The 24,211-nt window shown below is 38.4% G+C and overlaps 1 protein-coding gene across 4 annotated transcripts; it reads right to left on the bottom strand.

The window, feature by feature from the left end:
- Positions 1 to 23,374, bottom strand: LOC117256755 (natural resistance-associated macrophage protein 2-like). 4 transcript variants are annotated; one of them, XR_004501662.2, is made up of 18 exons: positions 23,209 to 23,374; positions 17,772 to 17,856; positions 13,813 to 13,949; positions 13,425 to 13,544; positions 12,760 to 12,879; positions 12,497 to 12,603; positions 12,319 to 12,389; positions 12,171 to 12,238; positions 11,912 to 12,067; positions 11,621 to 11,779; positions 11,366 to 11,452; positions 10,837 to 10,956; positions 10,599 to 10,748; positions 10,346 to 10,419; positions 9,726 to 9,879; positions 8,304 to 8,357; positions 3,148 to 3,285; positions 1 to 1,210 (listed from the first exon to the last, which is right to left on the bottom strand). XR_004501662.2 is itself a non-coding variant. In XM_033626373.2 (17 exons), the coding sequence occupies exons 2-17, from the start codon at positions 17,803 to 17,805 to the stop codon at positions 3,214 to 3,216; spliced, it is 1,683 nt and encodes a 560-aa protein (XP_033482264.1). In that variant the 5' UTR covers positions 17,806 to 17,856; positions 23,209 to 23,374; the 3' UTR covers positions 1 to 3,213. The 4 variants fall into 4 exon arrangements, 3 of the variants coding, with proteins under 3 accessions (XP_033482264.1, XP_033482265.1, XP_078021611.1); XM_033626373.2 differs by having other exon boundaries at positions 1 to 3,285; XM_033626374.2 differs by lacking the exons at positions 17,772 to 17,856; positions 23,209 to 23,374 and adding an exon at positions 16,597 to 16,750 and having other exon boundaries at positions 1 to 3,285.
- Positions 23,375 to 24,211: the final 837 nt, after the last annotated feature.

The raw sequence follows: 24,211 nt of genomic DNA, 5'->3' as shown, positions 1-24,211 counted from the left end.
TTCAAAGGTACATTTTATTCAACAAGAAAAAATATTTAAACATATAACAAGAGCTGGCAGATCATTTAAAACAGATGTGATGACAAAAACATATTTAGAAACCCCCCTTTTTTGTAGGGTCTTAATACTGTATCATACTGTGAAACTGAACCCAATCAGAAATAGCACATTTAATGTAATTTACAGTACAGTACCAATTTCCTGTCTGGTCATGGAAGCAGAAAATGGTCTCTGACAATCCCAACAGGTGTTCCCATATTCAGACACTTAAATTACATTGCAACAAATAATGCCAATTAAAAAATATGGTATGACTGAGGGCATTATCATGTTTTGATAGATTTAATTAGAAGTTGGTTTTTCACACAGCCAGAGGGTCATCTGGAGATGTACGCCTGACTTACATTCTTTGACCAAATGCATATGTCCTGCAGTGAGATATGTCCAGTGAATGTTGAGTCCTCCAAACTGCTAAGCATTAACTTTATGCTGTGATCCCATCAGTGGTCCTCCAACATTTAACAATATTTTAAAGCTTTCAATTACACCTTGGCCCATTTCATTTGTAATCAAGTGCTTCATTTTTTAAGGATGTTTTTTTTTTTTTTTTTTTTTTTGCATATTACTAAAAAGGTCTTTCACACAAAAAGTTGGTTTGTATTTGGCATGACATCATTTCAGACTTGGAATAACAAGTCATATAAGCATCTAGAAATGAAAAAAATATGCATATACATTTCCTAAGAAAGATATCAGTCTTTCAGAAAGGGTGATGGCAAATTCAGAACACAATGGCTAAAAGAAAACACTTCTGAAAATATATTAGACTTTTAAAATATCACTGTCAGCCTCACTATACTTCAACCATACAACTTATATTCTTACAAACTTGTGTTCCACCTACAACAATGTGAGCTTCTTGAATTGATTTGTAATTGTTTTTGACTGAATAGTGTGCTAGAAATCTTAGAAATGAGGCACAGTGGTGAATGCAGGAGGCACTGTGGTCGTCTGCACAGTTGTAATATAACACACAGTGCAGCTCAGTATTTGGTCGAGGAAAGGTTATGGTTCATTTATCAGGTCAAACCAGCAGTGCACAATCATAACTGTAAAATGTTTTGCATTACAGATTCTATTGTTGTTTGGAGTTATTATTTCCTATCATTTTCTGTCTTCTCTTGTATCATCTCTGCACTCTTTTTATTTTCTGTAAAAAAAATAAAAATTCTGAGTTTCACAAGAAGTATCTGCTTGTCACAGTTATAGGCATTTGTCATATTATCATTCTGTTGCTAACCTAACACTTGTCTCCCAAATTTGATACAATCAAACGTGTTCATGTTTTCTACAATGACAAACTACCATGAAACTCCTGTTACACTGGAGCACAGGAACCAAAACGATCTTATGTCATGACACGAGCACCCCTGAGGAGGACACGAGGACACCACAGTGCCAATTTCTAACTTTTCCTTTCATTTTCCTTTAAGATATTAAATGCCCCATGTTTATGTAATATAATGCACTTTTGCACACATCACACCAGTGCACAATTTTGGCTTAAAAAAAGGCTTGCTGCTGCTTATAACTCCCAAAAAGCTGAAGCTGAACAAAATAATAACATATATACCAAACTAACCATCCGCTTAAAGTAACATTTATAAAAAATATAAACTACACATAAATGAACAAGCTAATTTTAACTGACAGTGACATTAAGGAGAACTTATGAGAAAATTAAATAGAAATAATAGAAGATACCAAATTATTATATTCTTATGTACAAGAACTGATAAATGAGATGCCTGGGGACAGATTTCAGCAGATCAGACTCCAAGTACTGCATTCAATTCTAATCACTCATATTAAACTTCTACTCCAAATTTATGACCTTAAATTCCTAAATGAATTAAATGGGAATGTGTGCATGTGCTGAACACATCATGTGGCTTAAATGGACTGCCACGTGTCTTTTTAGATACAACCACCAAGGACCATTGAAAAAGAATTTTAAATCCTACACACGGTACCTATAATTTATTAATTTGCACTCTTTATTTCCTGTAAATATCATATGGAGATCCATGAGTATGGGATGGGGAAGAAAGGTCACCACTAGGTTCTGCTTTCTGTCTCGTTTCGTTTCATGTTGTATTGTTGATTTTATTGTGTTTTGTTTGTATATATCTGAAGCAAAATAACAAAAAAAAAGAAACAATTGAATATTTTTTAACGAAAAAAAAAATTACAATCAGCAGAATAATTTATGAACGGTCCTCAAAAGACTTGGAGATACAAAGGCTGTACAGACTTTTATCTCTGAGAGGGGTTAATCTCAGAAACTTAAATAAATGCATAACTGTGCATAAAATGACATAAAACTGTCATAACACAGGGAAAAGTGTGACTAATCACACAGACATGCCTTATATACTTCTCAAATGTCATGTTCATATTCAATATATTAATTATAACAATGTATTTATTTAATATTAACATCTGGACGAATATTTTAAATCATGTAAGAGTTTAGCTTACATGTGAACATCATGCCATAGCTTTGGTTTTTCCTTTTTATGAATAAATTATCCAGCATTCACATCAGACTTTTTCCTGTTCTCACTCTACGAGGATGTGTGACAGCGGCAAAATCACATTTTTTTAATGTCATGTCAGTTAAACTATGAAGAGGCTAAATTAAATATACAGCATGGTGGCCATATTGGAGGCCCACAGCATCTTTAGTGCAGCAACGACTGAAAACACTGGCAACTGTGTCTCTGAACTCAAGACTCTGGCATCCTAGTGATGTGGAATAGTGCGTCATTTACTGTGTGATTTCTGAATGGAAAACTAAATTTCCTAATGGTAGCATCTGGTTGGCAAAACATGACATATTGGACCTTAGGGTGTGATTGTTTTGTCTGAAACTTGATGTTATTTACTGTGTCACACTCAAGGAAACTAAATCTTTCAGACATATTTAACCATTATTTATTTGCATAAATATTTTTTAGCTTAAGTCACTGAGACATTTGCGATGGGAAAAAAAAATCCATCATTAGATCAGACATCTGTGGGTGTACCACACTGTGCTGTAAGGACACTTTAAAAAGGCACAGGGAGGTGAAGATGAACACATACTGGCCGAGCTTCTGTGGTCCCATGCCTCTGTCGGGTCATCAGTTCATCGTCCGTTCACAATGTGTCCTATCTCTCATCCACATTATCAGTGTCCATGTCCGTCAGTAAGTAAATGTCTGTGTGCCGCGACAGCTGCATCTGAAAGAGAGAGAGAGGAGATGGTTTTATCAGCGAGTGTTGTGTACTAATGGTGAACTCATCACATGAATCACGGCAACCTGAGTTATAAAAGATTAACGTTTTTCATATGACTTTGTCATGATTTGTATTGTTCACAACAGATTTTTGAGTTTCCATAGAAAACTGAAGAAGTAAACTTTCAGCTAATAGCTGAGAAAATACTTTGACCCAACTCTACTTGCTTACATGCTAGCTAAACACTGTGTTTATTATAACCTGTAAAGGCATCTGTGTCGCTGCAGCTCATTTTATATTACTCTACATGTGGCTTTTTTGAAGGGAATATAAACCTAGAGACTGCAGACACACACTGGGACAAGTGTCAGTTGTTTACTGTATTTGTAGGACTTATACAGAATGAAATACATAATATTTAACCATACAAAGAAAAGAATCATGACCAATGCTGCATTTTGATCAGCAGTAAATAGGGTACAATCAGTTCAGAATTTGAATTTGATTGTTTACAGATTAATTAAGGGTGCTCACCTTGGGTCAAAGTGATACCTTCCAAACTCAACTTTCCTCATTTAATCCTGGACAGTCCTGCAAAAAAGCATTTCTATTGCCTACCATGATGTTCTATCAACCCTGGCTATAAGGAGAAAAAAATGAAATCAATTTTTCCCTTTGACCCTTTAATCTGGGAAAGATAAATATACACAGTTTTAATTTTAAACCATGAGTCCAACACATAGTTAATATTATTACTGTGTAATTAGCAGGCTGTACAGTAAGGCAATTTACTACATTAACATCTTGTCACAAAGCTACAACAAAGCAGATGAGGTTGAGGAAACAGATGAGGTTTGATTGGCTCTTAATATAATGTAATCAATATAATTAATTAATATGATACAATTCAGACAGTTTTTTTAATAGACTTGCAGTTAAAACATAAAGCATGTGTCCTTCTGTAGATACTGAGACAGAAAATGCCAACAAATGTCCGTATATTCATTACATGTCATTTATTTTGAACACGCTTTCTCCAGTAGTAAGGACAAACACTTGTTCAGTCTCAAAGAGCAGAAATGAGTGTATAGCTTCAATCTTTTTCTGTAACAGTTCAGATGTGTGTTTGTCATGTTTTTTATTTATGCCAGTGAGGTATTTATATGACATTGTATGAAGTCACATTTGCCTGAAACCCTTGAGAAACTTTATGAAAGCTTTTGAGAACTCTGAACCGGAGAGCTGCTGCTACTGTGCCTGACCCACCACAGTAACGTGAACATTAACACAGTAACTTCTGAAAGAACCTGAGATTTTTATTGTGATCACTGTATGAACTGTATGCTAGTTCATTTCTAAAATATTGGTTAAATTGTACGTATATCTTACTCGGATACTTGGATTGGACCAACAGGAATGCTGCTGTCCGCATCAAACTGCTGCTGTTGCTCAACTTGTGTTTAAACGGACTGATACAAAGCTGGGTGAAGGCAGATTGTGTGTTGACTTTAGTCTCAGATATAATCTAAGGGGTCTAAGAGTGGGAATGATGGTACTTGGCTCATACTAAAATTTGAATGATTAGTTTTCCTAAACAAGTCTTAATTCTTTCTGCATTGGTTTATTAAACATGTCGATCATTGTAGTAAAGCAGGCTTTGTCTGGTCTGGATCTGCAGCCCACCAGAGTTGTGTTCAAAATCAAAAGTTAATTTCAATAGTAGTTTTTTTCTTATTAAAAAGAAACAGACATACACTTAAAAATAAACTAACAATGTTGAAAAGGGAGAACAAACATTTCTGAAGCCAAACAAGAACAAAAACCTTTTCATTCCCATTAGGAAATTAAGAAATGAATCAGTGCAGAGTGCTGGACACACTGTAGCTTAATTAACAGATGCAGTGCCCCAAAATTAGCAAAACATTTTTACTTCCTTTGAAGGAATCTTACTTGACTGTGTTTATTCTGAGCTGTGGTAGTTTCACGAAATGACTGCTCTCGAGGATCTAAAAATAGATTGCAGACTGTAAAACCCTCAGAGACAAACTTGTGATTTGGGGCTGTGTTAGTAATCACGACTTCCTCTGTGCTTGTTTTAACTTTTTATACTTTTGTTTCCAGTCGTCCTTTAAACACAGCTTTGTCATGAAAAATACGACAATTATGACTGCGACATTATATTTAAGCTACCGCAGAAGAAATTCCTTTCCTTCTTCGCATAGCAGTATAAATAAGTCACAAAGTTTTCTTTCAGAAATTATAACCACATGCATTGTAATATGACATCTAAATTACAACACAGTTCTATGAAGCTTTGACCCACAGGAAAACAATACTAATAAAAATGTGGAGTAGAGTTTTGTGCTGGCTTCGCTGCAGAAAAGCAAGCTCACTCTAGTATGTTGATGGAGCGGAGTCACTGGCAGCCTGATTCTTTAGGCACTGAAAGAGGGCGAGGCTGCAGCCATATGATGCTTGTTGAATAGAGTCTGTGAAAGGTGCTGTATGTAACTCTGGGTCAATCCCCAGGTGGTCAAATACCAGCACTGTGGGTTGGCAGTTTGGTTTGTCTACCAACCCAAAGCATTGGTATTTGACGACATGGAAAGAGACTCAACAATCTAGACTTACATACAGCACCTTTGACTGTCAACTACTATTTTCAGTTAAAAAATCTGGAATTAATTTCATGAACCAGTTGGGTCTTGATCACATTAACACAAAAGCGTTCTTCAGGCAGCACCACAACAATTTGTAAATGAACAGGTAAACTCTCTAACAGTCCTCCATTCAAGCCAGTTTCGTGATCCAAGGCTCATATTAATAACAAAAAAACAAAAGCAAATAAAAAATCCCTCATTCACAGACTTATTGACCAGATGTCCATTGTGAGTTTGTGCGGAACAAAGAGACAACTGAGTATCATGTATTTTCTTAAAAAAAATGCATGATACTGAAACTTGCCACTTTAGTGTTAGACACGTTAGAAACATCAATACCATGTACCAAAACGTTTTTCACACAATTAGGGCTGGATATCATTTGGTGATTTTTGGTACAGACTTTCCTCTGAATTATGTAACAATTATAATCTCTTAAAAAATATGAACTGATAATAAATTGTTAGATGCAAAAATCCAGTGAATCAAACTGCTACAGAGACGGTACACCAAAGTGAGATGATGGAGTATGTTGAGGTAGACGGAGTAGAAATCATAACAGAATGAGTGTCACCACCTTTCTCCAGGACACAGAGAGGTTATCAGTGTCAGAGGGCTTACGGAGAGCAGTGTGCATGTCACAGCTAGCATTAGTATGTCTTTGGTAACATGGGAAAGAATCTGGCAAAAAGATGAAAATGATTTCTACTCTGGGTAGACTGTTAGGTCAGTCCTTACTTTATGGAAACAGCTTAACCAGCGATGCTGATATTGGTTTAGTTTTTGTGAACATTTTAACAGTCTAACCTCAACAGCCATTATTGTTGTACTGCAACCACGGGATATTTCCTACAGTGTGTATGTTATGTTGCATTTCTGTGATGAAACTTTTAAAAAAAAAAAAATACTGCAGGTTTGACAATAATCATTTTAACTGTGGTCATTTTTAGGTTATTTAAAGGTGGAGTCAGTGACTCTGGAGGAAGGTTGTTGATATTTGAACTTAACACCCAAACAAATACACCCCTCGCATCATGAGCCAGACTGAACTGTCCCTCTGGCTTCAACTGCCTTTCTCCTCATACATCCATGGCCTTTCCCCCGTCCTGTGCATGAGCATGAACGCTTGTTTGGCTAGAATAGTGTTGTGTGGCTTGGTCCCAGCCACTTTGTTTGTTTCCCATTTACAGAGCCAGGGCTGCGTATGAACCATTGGCTGTATAAAATAATAAGGTTGCCAATATGTGGACTCTGATTTTGGAGCCTCAAGTTTGGCATTCAAAGCAGCAATGCCCTTATTTATGAGTAAATTTAAGCCTTGATAAAATGTAAACAGGTGAGTTATACATATATCCATCCCCCATATAGTTGTCATGAGTGTTGAAATTAGCTACAGAGACCAAAACTGCTTTTCACACCAGGCTGTAAACATGTTTATTCCTGCTGTGAGGTGGGGCATTTTAACATGAGGGTCTATAGGGATTTACTGGCTTCTGGAACCACCTCAAGTGGGCATGGCTTCATTTTTCAGCTCCGGAGGCTGCAGCTTGGACACACACACAGACCAGACAGCCAGCAGACCGTGAGGAGCTACTCACTGAGTTTGACAAAAAGTGCGTTGGATTAGAATCCCTGACTCCACCTTTAGTCCTGATAAAACTGGATTTTATTGCAGCTATGTTGCATGTCTCCTCTGTGATCTTCTGCTTCTCACAGAGGCAGGAAAACATCAAGTTTGCGCAAACAAACGTGTGGTCTTAAATCTAAAATCTCTTGAGCTTCTGTGCAAAACCTAATTTTTGTTATTCTTTTGGAAACACAGAGACTGCTGGGAATGATTTTCCACAAAGCAATAATACAAGCTGAGCTGCTATCTTTTTAAAGTCTAGATAACATTAATAAAAAAAATAATATGGAAAATCTTGTTTAAAGATAGATAATTGTTAGTTACATGTTATATAAACCACTCATGTCACATTATATTGCTTTACAAGCAGAGGTGACTATAGTTGTTGCCTTTGAGAATTGTAACAATTATTGATTTGCCAAACAATGTATATTTATAGTCTTCTCAAGCATCAAACACTGGCCTTGAATTTTCTGTGCTGGTGTACTTTAATTTTGGCCCAGTGGGTACCCAAATAGCACCAAATTCTGATACCCAGCCCTACACAAAATTAACATGTGACAGTAGCAGGAAGTGTGCCTTCGAGATTCTACATGATCTAGAAAAGTCTTGGTTGTGTACAGGGCTCAGTGTCTTCAAGAGGAAAGAGGAAATGCTGGTGGTTACTGTCCTGTTCGGCTCTAGGAGTCGTACTCAGACGGCTCCTCTATCAACACAGCAGGTCGATTGCTTACCCTGCTGCCAAAGTCCAGGCAGGAAACCCCCAAGGCAACCAAACAGTGCCATGCCTGCAGACAACAGAGGAGAGAAAAGTCAAGACACAACCAGGCTTGTGCACGCTTGTGCATGAAATGTTTTTTCACTAAAAACAACAAACTGACCAAAGCCTATTTTCAAAATTAAATTTTTTTAAATTACAACATCATCATGCAAACAAATAATATTCAATGGACATGAGTACAGGGAACTGACCAAAATTACAATTAATAAAAACAGCAACAACAACCTTTAACCTTGGATGACTGTTCTTGTTAAAAAAATAATTCATGCCCCAGATGATCATTTGTATATCAACTACGTGCCCCGTGTTACATTGAAAGAAAACTTTGTTTTATTTGCATGCATTCACAGTGAGCGAAAAATCCAAAAACTGTTTTGGTTTACAAACTCTCACACAAACTCATGCAGTATAGTCCAAGTCTCATTTATCCAGTCGTATGCTCAGTACTTCCCAAACACACAGCCCTTTCCAAAGGGGAACTGGACTAGGTAAAACTTACATATGCTCTTTTCAAAACCAGACTCCATTGACAAGAGCAGTAATTTGACGTAGCTGAACTCGGGAGCTGCTGGTCTACCACTGCCTATATCAGTTTGTTTGTTCATGTTATTGTGTGACTTTGGCGTTTTAAAAGGTTAGTTTTGATTCACCAAAATCACACAATAACACAAACAAACAAACTGACTGAAGCCAGCAGCTCCCATGTTCAGCAAGGTAAAATTACTGTTCTTGTCATTGGAGTCAGGCTTTAAGGAGAGCATAAGTAAGTTTCACTTTCCGTCATCTTCCCTGTTGGAAAGGGCTGTCTGTTTGGAAAGTACTGAGCATATGACCGGATAAATGAGACCTGGATTATACTGAATGTATTGTGTGAGATTCTATTAATGGATGTTTTGATATAGTTTTGCTGTTGTTAAATGTGGACCCCTATGACTTCAATTCATCAAGAATTTTCTGTTTTTGGATTCTTCGTTCACTGTGGAGGCATGTGAGAAAAACAGAAATTCAACGTAACACGGGCCAGTAATTGATACAAAATTTGGTCATTTGGAGGGTGAAGTATTCTTTTAAGCATGACCTTCAATTATGATTGACTTGAATTGCTTTTGTTGGTGCTCACACCTGTCTGCACCTCAGTTTTGTGTTTGTCCTCACAGTTACAAATTCATGTATGAATTTTGACATGAATTCATTAAAAAAAAAAACACTCCAACAAATAAGTTTGAAAACTCTGGTATTTAAAAGTACTTCAGCAGGTGGTATTCTACAAAAAATCTTTCACACTGTACTTTGTCTCAGAATCATTGCCTGCATTAAAAAAGAGGTTACAAAATGTCAAAGAAGGTGAGTGTAACTCTGCAGGAATCAGACTCACCAGGTAGCCTACAAAGCACAGATAGGCTATGGAGAGCAGAGCAGCGATAATGTAGAGCAGCACGCTGTTCAGCGCCGTCACATAAACCACCACAAAGTACATGTTGATTGCACAAACCACCAGGATGACGATGCCTCCGGAAATTTTCCACACCCTAAAAAAAACAGGCAGTTTATGAAGACCATTGAGAAAATAAAGTTTTTTCTCAAATAAACAGTTTACTGGAAATATCTTCCTCTAACAGTTACACTACTGAGAAAATTCCTAGTTTGCGTAACTCAGTCTGGGCCTGTCTAAAAACAAACATAGAATTTCATAAACAGCATCAAACTAAATTATCAGTTTTTATGTCGTAAAAGTGGAATGTTCGGTAAACATTGTAGTTAGAACTAAACTTGTCTGGAATAGAGTTACTCAGATGACCTCACACTAACAAGTTGCATTTGATTCGTCAATGAATAACTGAGGACAAACAAATTCACCACCTGGCTGTCAACAATAAGATCACACTTTTCACTTCCTCAGTTTTAAGATGACTTGACTTAAATCTTGATCTTAAAACACATTTTGAGAGTTCAGTCAGGAATTAATGATTAAAAGAAAGTATACATTGCACTTACATTCCATTTGCGAAGTCGTTCATTATGGACGTCAGACTGGTGAAGGTCAGAATTGGGATCAAAGCAAATGGAAGCTGTTGAACAGAAAAAGAAGTCACAGTGAATATTTGTACAGTATTATGGACTACACAATATGAACACTAAAAGAAGAATATGTATAAAACATTGGGTAATTGTGTATGAGTGGTTTAATGTTTAAGGTTTTTTTTGACAGAATGAATTGTGAAGGCCTCTCTAAATGATTCGTCCTGACCTGCATGCTTTGAAGCACGTTGAGGAAGTCGTTCATCCCTGTCAGATGCTGAACGTCCTGAAAAATGGCCACCAGCAGCGTAGGCGTGATGGCAATGGAGCGGGTCAGCAGCACCCGGGCAAAACGTGACCACCGTAGGTTCAGGAAACCCTTCACAAACACAAAAGCAAAAACATGAGCACACACAGTTTTCTTTGTTTTATTTTGTTTTTTTTTTATGACCAACAGGCACTCTTACCTCCATGACGAACTGCCCAGAGTAAGTGCCTGTCATGGTGGAACTCTGCCCAGCTGCCAGGATCCCTATCGCCCAGATGTAGAGGGCTGCAGGGCCAAAGAAACAACCCAGGACCACTCCCTGAACAAACAGACATAACCCACAGAAAAATAAATTATCTGTCATCCATATATCTATCTCTTAAAACACACAGAGATGGTTATTTAATAATGTAGAGATGTTCGTATAAAATGGTTAAGCAAGTTGATTTATTGTATAATAACCACAAAAACAACAATATAGACATTAGTATATTACATATACAATTATTGGGACACAGCTCAAATGTCTGCCATGAAACAGTCATCAGGTACATGTGCTGTGTCTCTTTCCCATACAACATAATACAATTGTAAAAATAGTTTGGAATTTTAACTGTTGTACTAAAATAAATGTTCAGTTTTGTGCTGAAAGGAAGTGATCTGGTGATCTGTCCTCTGATGTCAATACAACTGTGATTTGTTGTTATAATAGTGATGACCAAACGCACCCCTTTGTAGATGTCCACCTCCAGTGTGCCATTGTTGAGAGGGAAGAGATCTGTGTGAGGGCTGCCAGTTGCATTGCACTCTTGACTCTGAAACCAGGGACACAAACACACGATAAGGCACAACTTTAAGCTCTGGACATTTTGTGTCAGCAAAACTAACCAGAAGACAGTTAGTCCACTGTGTTACAATATGAACAACACATGTTTCAGCAGTATGCATTAAAGAGGGATTGATTCTTAACACTGTGTACTTACCACTTCCATGTTGGTTTTATTGTAGAAGGCCTGAGCGAAGACTGCTACGACAAACACGTTGATGAGGAAGGAGACGAAGAGAGCGATGGTTGACTCGATGAAGTAGTACTTGTTGGCTTCCCTTACTTCCTTCTTGTTTTTGCGATCAATATCCCGAGACTAAAACATAAGGAAATAAACACAATACCAATAAATGTTGATCAAACAGTCAAGATCTGCTTTAAAATGGATTTAACATAGAAATTATACTGCTGAGCTTATGGTATACAAAAAAAACAAAATGCTTCTGACCTTGACCAGCGCTGAGTGTAGATAGATATTGTGGGGCATGATGACAGCGCCTACTATTCCCACTGCCTGCTCCAGTTGCACAGGCCCACAGTCTGCACAGTAAGGTATGAACATCCCCTTCAGCACCTCCCCTTGGTCTGGTTTTACCAGCACATACTACAGACAGGCAAAGAGAGTCAAACATGTCAAGGTGCCATGAATGTCTTTTCAGCTGTCAGCAAACACTTGGATTATACTGAAAATTAAAGGGGACTATTACCTCATAACCAAAGCTCAGAGCCATTACGGTGATGAGAAAACCAAAGAAAGCTTCAAGTTTCCTCAGACCTACACAAAAATACTGTATCAAATGGGCTGTGCAGCATTTTTAGACACTGACTAATAAGTGAGTGATGGCATAACCATACCATATTTATCTAGAAAGAGGAACACAAATGTGTCTGTGATGGTGATGAGGACTCCTGCCCACAGTGGAATCCTGGATGAGACAGAGAAGAACTACTGTAACTCCTCACCACTACAGAAATACTGTCTTTGTAAACCAGTAAAAATGTCTGCGGTCACTTTTCACTAACAAGAAGTTACCTGCCCACAGAGAGAAGGTTGAGAGCTATGGCACAGCCGATGACCTCCTGCATGTCTGAGCCAATGATCGCCAGCTCCACCATCAGCCAAAGGATGACCCGAGGAACCTGAAAAAAAATAAATAAATAAACATATAATTGGAGAGTGGCAGAAATACATGAAATAAAAATGGTGCACTCTTATGTTAAAAATACAGTCCCATGCATTAAAGTAGAACAAGAAAAGGGAAGTTAAAATGCATAATAAGAGAAGGGAATGCTCACTGTGGGATATTGGCGGTTGCAGACTTCAGCCAAGTGCATCCCAGTGACGACCCCGAGGCGTGCAGCTAACCTCTGCAACAGTAGCCCAATGATAGTTGCTCCAAGGAGCACCCATAGGAGCTGAGACAGAAAGAGTAAATCAGTATTTCCTGCTATTGTACTACTATCCTACCATGTACTACTTAATAAATGGGAATTTTACTTAGGCAAAATAAAACAAAAGCTGCCTGTGTAAATTCTTGCTCATGTTAACATTCAAAACTGGTATTTCTTTTTCATAATGCAATGAAAATAATTATGGTGGAAATAACCATAAGCCCTTGCACCAATGACGCAGTAAATGCCTCTGCTTAGAGAAGTCTACTAATGCAGCTCATTACGTGTCACTACCAAAAAAGAGAACATGCTTCATTGAGCAAGAGAGACAAAACATGACCAGGAGTAAAAATATAAATAACGACACTTTAGGAAAAAAGAGGGAACATAAGTATCTGTGTGAAGAAAGCAACAAACGCCTGTGACATCACTTCCTCATATACTCAAGATGAAACTGTATCATGGGTGGCATTTTTTCCTAAATCCACACCCCTAACCCAGCAAAGTAAACTGGCAGAACAGCCACATTTTGTTTGGATGTCTACACTGCCATGCTTTTAAAAAATCACCTTAAAGCCAGCTTTAGCTCCAGACTGCAGGTCTGACTCGATGTTCCCTGGATCTAGGTAAGCAATACTCATCAGAAACCCGGGTCCAGTGAAGGCCCAGAGTTTACGGAAACTGAACACCTGAATAGAGGGACAGCAAAATGTTGTCATTATTACTTATGCTGTAATTTAATTAATATTAAATTGTTTCAATTCAAAAATAATAAAATGTTTCTGGTTCCCAAAATATAACAAATTCTAACAGACTCCAGCAAGGATAAAGCATTATATCTTTCAATTTGATAAATGCAGGTAATATGTTCAGTACATGATTAGATATGGAAAAAAAAATTATCAAGTATCAGTTTTGCTGCTTATTTTACATGAAACAGCAGCTGTGAGACTTTACCTGGTTGACATTCTCAGGAATGGGCACCTTCTCTTCAAAGTATGTAGAGAAGGGTTCGTCCTGGGCCACTGGTGAGGCAGGAGGAGAGATGGAGCTGTACTGGTTTGTCTGGACTCCATTCTCCTGAGGGGAGTCCTCTAACAAAACCACGGAGAGGAAAAATTAGTGATGACAGAGGAGTAAGACTGACATAGACAAAGACAAAAAGTTATCCACTGGAACATTTATACGTCTCCCCATCAGTCATTGCTTCCACACTTTCTGTATCTCAGCAACTCAGGTCCCATTACAGAAAATCTGTTGTTTTAAATTACCTGAAGCTCATTTTTGTAGTTCTGAACATTATTCTGATTTGTTATGATAACCTTTCACCAACTGGCCAGCAATCTTCTGGGTTTAAAAATAAAGCCAACGCAGAGGAGCCAAAAACTGCAATTTCCATTAAAGCTATAGGTGGTAATCCTGTTCAGAAACACTTCTTGTTATACTGGGTGAAATGGTCCTTCCATCCTGAGAGTAGTCAATACATAATGTGTTCAGAAAAAGGAATGCAAAAAATCCGACCTCTGTGGCAGCTGCAGGCCTGTAAAAACTCTGACCAATCCCTGCCATTCGGTGCGAATGGAAAGAACCAATCACATGCCTTCATGTCTCGTCCTGCCCGAGCCCCCCTCCGTCCCTCCCTCCCTCCCTCCCTCCTCCCTGCGTGCACTCATCACGTGTCACCGTTGCCGGAAATATTCAGCACGCTCCTCAGCAGAAATACAGAGTTAGCAGGAGTTTACTGAACAATGGCAGAGAAAATGCAGCCAAAAGTACCACTTCCAGCGTTATTTGTAACGGCTCGCCCCGCTAAACAGGCTGAGAAAGGAAAGTCAGAGGCAGAAAAGGCTGTGACGAAAAAGGCTTTGGATAAAGCGAGAGGACAAACCAGGCATCAACATCGGTGCAGCTTTTGAACGGTGGAGCCAACTGAGGGAGCTGAAGGGCCTGAAAAGTGATGCAGAGGTTGCTGTCTTTCTGTTAGACAGGTAATTATTTGTTTGCTTCGGGGGATTTGTTATTTTACTCGGCTCTCCTCTGCCCTGCTGACTGCAGGATGCACGTTCAAGCTTGTGTGGGGCCGTGGCTTTGGACGGAGCACTGATGGGAGGGGGAGGAGGGGGCGGAGCTTAGAGGAGGTGCCGCTTTCAAATCTTGCTAGCTCTTCAACATTACCAACTATAGCTTTAATGGTCACTTGAAGGTGGCTCCAAGTGCAAGTCAATCCCCACAGACCCCCCCATTTTATGAAGGCTTGAAGTGACACATGATAAAGGGCATGGACGCTTTGAGTGACAGACTGTCTGTGAGGTGTCACCTAGGACTCCTAGTCTGATCCACTCCCCACTCCTCCACAGCTCCACCCTCTTGTCCAAATATGATCATTTCATACTTCAGCTGGCCGATGATATGACTGATCTTATTGTATATCATGGCACCTGCAAAAGTATTGACAGAGAAAACGGAGAGGATCTGAAGTTGCCTGATGCAGAGGCGTAAATATAGACAGTGCGGGCAATGTGGTTGCACTGGGGCCTGTGGGGTGGAGGGGCCCGATTGCCACATGGAAATAAGATGGTGCTCAAAGAAGAACTCATGTTAAATCAAAAATGGTGCCATTTTCTACATCTGCCCCCAACAGGGCAAACCCATCTCCATAATGGTTTTCTGTTCTTGGAAAATAGTATCAATCTATAACAAAATTACATGTTTATTTTCATAAACTATAAAAAATATAAATTAACTTAAAAAACTATTTAGTTAAACTAGTAATTTCCTAATCCTATTTTCTTTTGTAGTTTTTGTCATATACAGATATGTAATGATAATTGCAGGGTAATATGTTCGTTGATGTTGTCCAATATAATAAAGTGTCTGTTTATTCACCCAAGACGCACTTGGTAAAATATATATACACACCTAAAACTCTGTGTGTGTGTGTGTGTGTGTGCGTGTGCATAACTAGTAACTAAGGCACACTAGGGCCTGTCATAATAGCGTGCACTGGGGCCGATCCTAACTACCTTACACAGTGGCCTGATGCAAAAAAAAAATGAAACTCATTTCTAGAGATCTGCTGTGCGACAAGACTGATAATTTTGCAACAACATTTACGCCACTTAATGCTTTTCAACACACTCATCACCAAACTCCACTTTGTATGCAACACAAAAATGTTCTTTCAAGCTAAATTCAAATTTTACAGCAATGTTCAAATTTACCTAAAAACAAAGTGAATGTGGGATCTAGCTAAACAGGCTTAACCAACCAGACATTTCCAGCTTTCTTGATAATGTCACAGAGCACACACACAGATTTAATCATTTTTTACAGTGGAAAATGTTAAAAACAATGTATCTAAGACTTATCTGCAGAACAGGAGCTTATACACTTAAAGATTAAGCCATTTGTGCCAGTTTAATGACCAGAAGCGACCATTGTGAAAACCTCACTGCTTACAAGCTAAATCTAATTCAAGATTTCAAAACTGCTACATAAGTGATTTAGTTTAAGACTTAAAGTTACATGTATTTACTTGGTCAGTAAAGATCTGAAATTAAGGCCACATTATTCAAATCTGAAACCCAATGACTCCATTAACATGTTTTATGAAAACACAAAAATGTACAAAAGACCAGTCAATATAAACAAATTAAAATCTCACACAAAAACTATTCTGACACTATTTAATTTATATATATTTCTGACAAATTGTACTAGTACACAATATGCACTACTCACTGAGTTTGGCTTTTTCATTCTTTCCTCCCTTCATCTCCAACTCACTGCTGATCACAAAGTCCACTCTACCCTAACAAGGACTCTGCTTTTATATGACTCAGCCTTTATCATCGCTTTTTTTTTCTCTTTGTCATAAGATATCACAACGCCATTCTGACATCATGTTCCTTAAAATGACCCGCTAAGAGAGAGAAGTAAGAACGCACCACCCTTGTGCACACTTGATCTTGCAACCTCTAGTGCAAATAAAACACAGAGTGACATGCCCTTTACCCTTTAGTGAATCACACACACATATTCCAGAATCAGGTGTCTCATTTATAAACACTGCGTACGCACTGGCAGCATTATGGAAAGGATCCCTACAGAGACAGACGTTTTTGTTCAAGACTTAAGATCTTTTTTGTTGAACCAGAAACAGCCTAGAAGTGGCCATCACCAAATCCACCAAACTCCATTAAAATTAATTGTAATTTTATCATGTATGGAGCCAGCATATTTTCACATCTAACTGGGTAAATTAAGGGTTTATTTTAAACAAACCAGAGTTGGTGATTGTTGGAACAGTGGAATAACAAATTCAGACAGCTCTTGTGAGTTTTGTTTTGTTTCTTTTGACTTTGAATTAAGAGTGTTTTACAGTGATAAAATAACTGTTTATTTAAATGGAGTCTGGTGAGATTGGGGGATGGCGTTTTTGGGGCTGTTTCTAGTTAAACAAAAATAATCTTACTCTTGAACAGAAAGGTCTATCTCTGGAGGGATCCCTTCCAGAGATGGACAGACACTTAAAATGATAATCCGAGTCTGTCAGTGACAGAAACAAGCACTTTAGTGGGCATAAAATGATGGTGTGAAAATGTCCCACGTGGTTACACTGAAGCTTGTTTCACTGCTGCCAGCTGCAGCCCTCCTTCTCACTTCTGGGCTAGTTTCAAAAATTGTTCTCCCCATTGGTCACGAGGACACAAAAATGTGGGAAAACAGGGTCCAGGCTGCCAAATACTGAACTTACCCTTTAAATCACGGTGCTGTGGTTACGTGCATACAAAGAGAAGTGTTACTCGCATATGTGTATTGCAGCCTTAACAAAATGCCCAGAGTGTTTAAGTTGGAGCGCATGGCAGGTGTGTCTGTAATGTGGTGGTCATGTTTCTGTTTTGACAAGGAGTTACCTTCCAGGAGGTCTCCGTCTTGCTCGGCCTTCATCAGGGCAGGCTGAGGGATCCCTGGGAACTTGAGGGGTGAATATCAGCCTCCCTGGAATAAGAAAACAACAGTTACATAACCTGAAGGTGCATGAAAGACACAACTGTTGAGGGTAAAACAGTAATTATCATGTAAGAGACTCTTCGCTCTATAAAAACAAGCTAAAAAGACTGGGTTTTTGTTCCTTTGTTGGACTGCCAAAGAACTTAACCTCAGGCCTTTTAACAACAACAACAAACAACTTGAACACGAGACATGACTGTGCAACATTTTCTTCTCCTTTCCACCCTTTAATAAAAATAAGCATTAAAAAAATCATGAGTCATAAAAATGACTAAGCAACATTAACAGCATGTGAAAGGTCACTGCGTTAATGAGAACCATTACTGGGAAACTTGGGTTGAACACTGGCGCTGGAGTTTCACTTCCACCGCATGCATCCTTCCTCTCACACTCAGCTTCACAGTTAAAGTGGTATTTATTAACTTGCCACCCAAAAGATGAAATACAAAACCTCAGTCCAGGCAGAACTCTGTATTTTATAACACCTTGTTCTATGAGACAGAGAGTGTAGCTCCACTGAGAGCACATGACTGCGGGATCATATGAGGTATAAGACAAGCTGAAGCAGCAGACGGCGCAGCTTTCCCAACAGTCAAAGTTTCCATCAGAGTGCCACTTCCTTTGGTTCAAACAACTGAACATGTGCTCCCACTGACTGGCACTATCAACGTGATAAGCTTCCTTGGTACTTTGCTCAGTAGTGACGAATATGTAACAGCATTAGAATTTGAGCAATAATATCAGTTACCTGCAAAATGTAAGCTGTTTCTTGTATTACAACCACAAATACCTCAAAATCATCATGTTAAAAAAAGAATCAACCTGCTCCTTTTCCCACAAGACAGAATGTTTACTGACCTGGAAAATGAATGGCCTTTAACACATTAAGTAGTTTGTTGTTCTCTCCTGTGATTTTTCCATCTATAAATTTAACTACATAACTCTACCTCACCAAAAATTGTCAGTTGTTCACGTCTCTTGAAACTGTCTGTGCTCCTTTTTTTAGGTAGAGACAGAAATGTTTTGGTCTCAGGTAAGACAGAATGTTATTTGTCAAAGCTAAAACTCTTGTGGTGAGAAGCTGTGGAGCTACAGGCAGCTTGCTTCTATTAAATTTTTACACACTTGACACTTTTTGCTCCAAATACCTCTGCCAAGGGGGTTATATTAGGTGCTCATTTGGATTTAGGTCAGGGGAACAAGAGGGCCAGTCAATGACATCAATGCCTTCGTCATCCAGGCCTACACACTCTGGCCACATAAGGCCGGGCATTGTCATTCACCAGGAGGAACCCAGGGCCCACTGCACCAGCGTAGTCTGTTGGATGATGTTACAGGCAGCATAACGTTCACCACGGCGTCTCCAGACTCTTTCACGCCTGTTACATGTGCTCAGTGTGAACCTGCTCGCATCTTTCAAGAGAATGGGGTGCCAATGACCGACCTGCCAATTCTGGTGTTCTTTGGCCACCCTCATGGAGTCTGTTTCTGACAGTTTGGTCAGAAACATGCGCACCAGTAGCCTGCTGGAGGTCATTTTGTAGGGCTCTCGCAGTGCTCCTTCTGTTCCTCCTCACACAAAGGAGCAGATACCGATCCTGCTGCTGGGTTGATGCCCTTCTACAGCCCTGTCCAGCTCTCCTTATCTAACGACCAGTCTCCTGGTATCTCCGGCATGCTCTTGAGACTGTGCTGGGAAACACAGCAAACCTTATGGACATATGGATGTGCCACTCTGGAGGAGCTGGACTACCTGTGCAACCTGATTGGGCTGCAGGTACCACCTTGTGCTACCAGTAGTGACAAGGACACTAGCAGAACATAAAAACTAGAGAAGAATCAGTCAGGAAGGATAAGGAGAGAGCAACTGTCTGTGGCCACCACATGTAAAACCATTTCCTTTTTTGGGAGTTGTCTTGCTTTTGCCTCTACATTGCTCCTGTTGTCACTTTCATTTGAACCAAATCAGGTGAAACTGATTCACAATCACTTGAGCTTCCTGAATGGACAGATTGATATCCCTGAAGTTTAACTGACTTGGTGTTTTACTGTGACAATTAAGTGTTCCTTTCATTTTTTGAGCAGTGTTTAATGATCACTCCAGAAAAAAAGCAGATACTGTGGAAAAGTCAAAAGTCAAAAAAGAAATAAAAAAATCTAAAAATAATTCATTAAATAAATCTAAGAGTAAATGTTAAACACGTGGGGGGCTTAGGAAATTGCCCGAGGGCTGGATCTGACCTCCAGAATGGCAGTTACATGTTACTTTGCCGCAGGATGCTTCAGTTTTCTGCATCTCTCAAGACGCTCTTATTTGTCATGTGACCTCATGTGGCTGCAGTCAGCGGACACAGCTAAACAAACTAAAAATAAAACATGATGAGGTTTTAAACACTGTATTACTGTGTTTACCTCATAAAGACATGATCATTAACAAACCAGCTAAGATCCTAAACTAGTATTTTAAATTAGGACTGCACAATATATCAATATTATATCAATTTTGTGATATGAGACTAGAGACCATTTCAGATTTTGGCTATTCTAATATCACAACTGTTGTCTTTTTAAGGTTTTAAAGGTTGCATTACAGTAAATTGATGTCATTTTCTGAACTTGCCAGACTGTTCTTGCTCTTCCATTATTTGCCTTTACACACTTAAAATAAATCCCCTTAGTCCTTATAACCACATTACTGATGATCATTTATCAAAATACCAATATGGTCAAAAATATTGTGATATTTGACATTTTTGCGTCAGTTTGCTCCAATCATTATTCCCAAACTCAATCAAGTCAAAACAACTCTCCTAAATCTCCAAACAACCATGTGTCTCACACACCACCATTACCTAAAGGACTGCCTAATCCCTGTTAAACACCACCCTCTAATTCAGCCAGCCTTGTTGCAGGTTTTACCATAAAGAAGTATTTAATCTTTCCCTGTGAGGCCAGTGGTTCACAGGTTTCCTCCCCCCTAAAATCTCATAACCAGACATGAAAGAAGAAGAACAACATCCTTTTGTGAACGGCGGAAGTGATTTCACTTTGATGTTGTTGGTCAAAAGTCATGTCTCCAACATCTCTCACAGTATGTCTGCCTGGTAAAAATCTGTGTAGCAAACAAAACACCTCACTAGTATTAACACCAATACAAATTTATCAACAGAGGAACAATCCCTTGGCTTTATTTATGTTTAGTTCACTATCATTTTTATCTGCACTACATCAGACATACTGGAACATTTTGTACTGGTCTTACTATGACACGGATTCCAGTCCTGGATTGTGTAACTACCTTTTAATGTGTCAGCACTAATCTTGTCAAACTCCCTGGGTAACCACCACGTGTATGTGGTGATAGAAGAGATTTATGCTCCCACAGTGTTCCCAATAACTAAGAATTTGGTCAAACTGAATCCACATGATAGTCTAAACTTCTTCAGTGACAGCACCAATATGAAGCTCAGGCACTTACAGTTGTTTCATCAACTATGTGATTCATTTTGACTTTACCAAATGTTGTAATTTTGGGTTGACCAAGCTTGTACATACAAATTAAAAAGTAAGAAACTACATCCTTAGTCATCCATTCATCTGACTTCCCCTAAAGGCCTTAGCCTCAATGAACAGCACAGAGGTCTATCTGCACAGAGCACCTTTTACTATCACTAAATCTATGACAACTCCCAAACGGACAAATGTTCCCTAATATTACATCCCTTGCAGGCCCCTCGTTATACCCCATGCAAAAAAAAAAAAAAAAAAAAAAAAAAACCAACAACAAAAAAAAACATGAATAAATAAATCTCAACTCAGTAATGCCAAAGCAAACTTAAAGAAAAATCATTCTGAAGTATGACTCCTACTAGGCTTTCTTCCTAAATTAATAATGCAGCATTAAATCATCCTCAAGACGCAGCAGCACCAACAAAACATCAGACCTTCAATATCCAACACCAGCACAGCTCTGTTCAGCACAACAAACATTCAGCTCTCACACAATTGAGGTTAAAAGGAGATTCATCTCTAGTTCTCTCTAATCAGGAGATGAAATATTCAAATAATTGAATCTTGCTAAAACTGGTCCAACAAGAACATGCACAGACTTCACACAAGGTACAACTGAATAATTAATTTGTGCCTGCGTTCATGTACAGCCATGAGTTTGATATGTTGCCCATCTTGACTGAAATAACTGATTTCAAAGGTCCAACCACAATAATTCAAGAGATTCTGCAAAAACAGGCTGAATATGCAACAATCTAAAAAAAAAACACGCAGGCATATTTCATATTGACAGATATAATGCCATTACAAATGGTTGAAGCCTGTTTATTTATGTTTGTCTTTTGCAAAAATGATGATCACTATAAAAAAAGATGTGCGTACTATCTGTGAAGCAATAAAAATATCTGTTTCTTAACAAATGTAAGGTAAAGTGATTCCAGATTGTTTTACTGTCATTTTAAGGGTTTTAAGCATATTTTGATGATCTGGATAACATCATGAATCACACTTATTTTGGCCAGGATAATCGTGACATGAAATTTTCAAATCATCCCAGGCCTAACTGTGCCAGGAACCCTCACTCTACTTCTTCTCCTTTCTGAGACATTCTCACCATGGAGGACCATTACCACTGTGATATGTGAGCCAACATAACTTATCAAGGTGTTATAAATTACAGTAAGCCAATTGTTATCCTAAAATTGAAGTAACGTGTAATTTCTGTGATGTTGTACAGCTCAGTTTTTATCAACTATGATAATGATGATGACGTAACCGTCATTGTTAATGGATTAAAGTGTCACCTGATGACTTCATTTATTCAGGATGATGCTCTGATTTCCTCCTCTGACATGTGAATCAACACCTTGATTTTACAGCTCACAATTACTAGAGAAAAGTCTGTTTAAGGCTGGATTTTGCAACACACCAGTGTACTGTCACAAAGCAGTTTGGCAGAAATCAAACCCTAGTACAAGTTACTCTTTTAAAGTTGACATAGTGTTGGTTTATTTAGCACACTCCCAGAGTAAACAGTAGTAGGGAAGCTAACCAGAACTTTAACGTCTGACCTCTCGTCCTGATATCTTAGCTGGCATTACATTGTAATATGGCTGCAGTTGAACAGACTACCGCTAAAGGAAACGAAGGCTGTCCGCCGATGAACCCGGGAGATATGTAAACCAGAGCAACCTTCATCACAGACACCTTTCAACAAACCCTGGTGCGCTGTGTGGGAACGAGCTAACAACTTCCCATGATACGTTAACGTTAGCTGTCTGGTTGGACCTGCTAACGTTAACCTTATCAAAGTATTTAAAAAGGCCTTACCTGGGTGTACTGTCCGGGAAGGAAAAATGTCAGACTATGTTTTGACGATTAAAGCGGCTTTTTAACTGAAATCATATCTGCAAAATTGAAGGTAGCTAAGCAGCACGTTATCAAGCTAAATTGTGGCAAAGTCGTATCTTTCCATGTCAACTGTAAGTTGAACAACCAATACGCATGTGCAGCAGTACCACTGTTCCGATTGGCCAATGGGTGACCAGTGTGCGAAAGGTATGTTGCCCTGGGTTTAGCCTGTCAGGCGGTGCTGACGGTACTTTAGATTGGAGCCCTTTTAAACTATTCACATCTTTGAGGAGTTTAATCTAGGCTATAGAAATGCTTCATATCATCATATGTGAGGCCTTTGTAAAAATTTTAATGTGTAAAGTAAGAAGTAACTAAAGCTGTACAATAAATATATTGGAGTAAAAAGTACAGAATTTCCCTATGAATTAAATCAGAATCAGATATACATTTTTGATCCTCACAGGGAAATTATGGTTGCAAACTGGGTATAGCAGAGATAATTTTAGAAGTAGAAATAGGAAGTAGAAGTATGACATATGTATAACTATAGAAATAAAATATGTGCAATGTGCTACAGTGTTAACATTAGCTTGTAAAATATTTAAAGATAAAGAATATGTCAAATGTGTATAATGTGCTAAGTATATAGTGTGTTAGAAATATAAAAAATGTGTGCCTCATGCTACAATACAATGTATAAAACTAGAAGTTGAAGTTAGAAATATAAAAAATGTGTATAATACTACTGTGTACAACACAATATATCTACGTGAGTAGGACTAAGAATAATAGATATATACAATATGCACAATAGGTACAACATAAATATACATTCAGAGTCGCATACAATGGAAATACCAAGGTTAAGTAAAATAAATCAAATGTACTGAAATACTGTACAGTATTTAAGAAATTTTATTTTATTTTATTTTATTTCATTTTTTGCCACGACCACAACTTTTCCAACCGAACATATTTT

Source organism: Epinephelus lanceolatus, chromosome 1, assembly GCF_041903045.1.
Source record: "Epinephelus lanceolatus isolate andai-2023 chromosome 1, ASM4190304v1, whole genome shotgun sequence".
Classification (NCBI taxonomy): Eukaryota; Metazoa; Chordata; class Actinopteri; order Perciformes; family Serranidae; genus Epinephelus; species Epinephelus lanceolatus.
The sequence above is the reverse complement of the archived record's forward strand: the minus strand, read 5'-3'. Positions and strand labels throughout refer to the sequence as shown.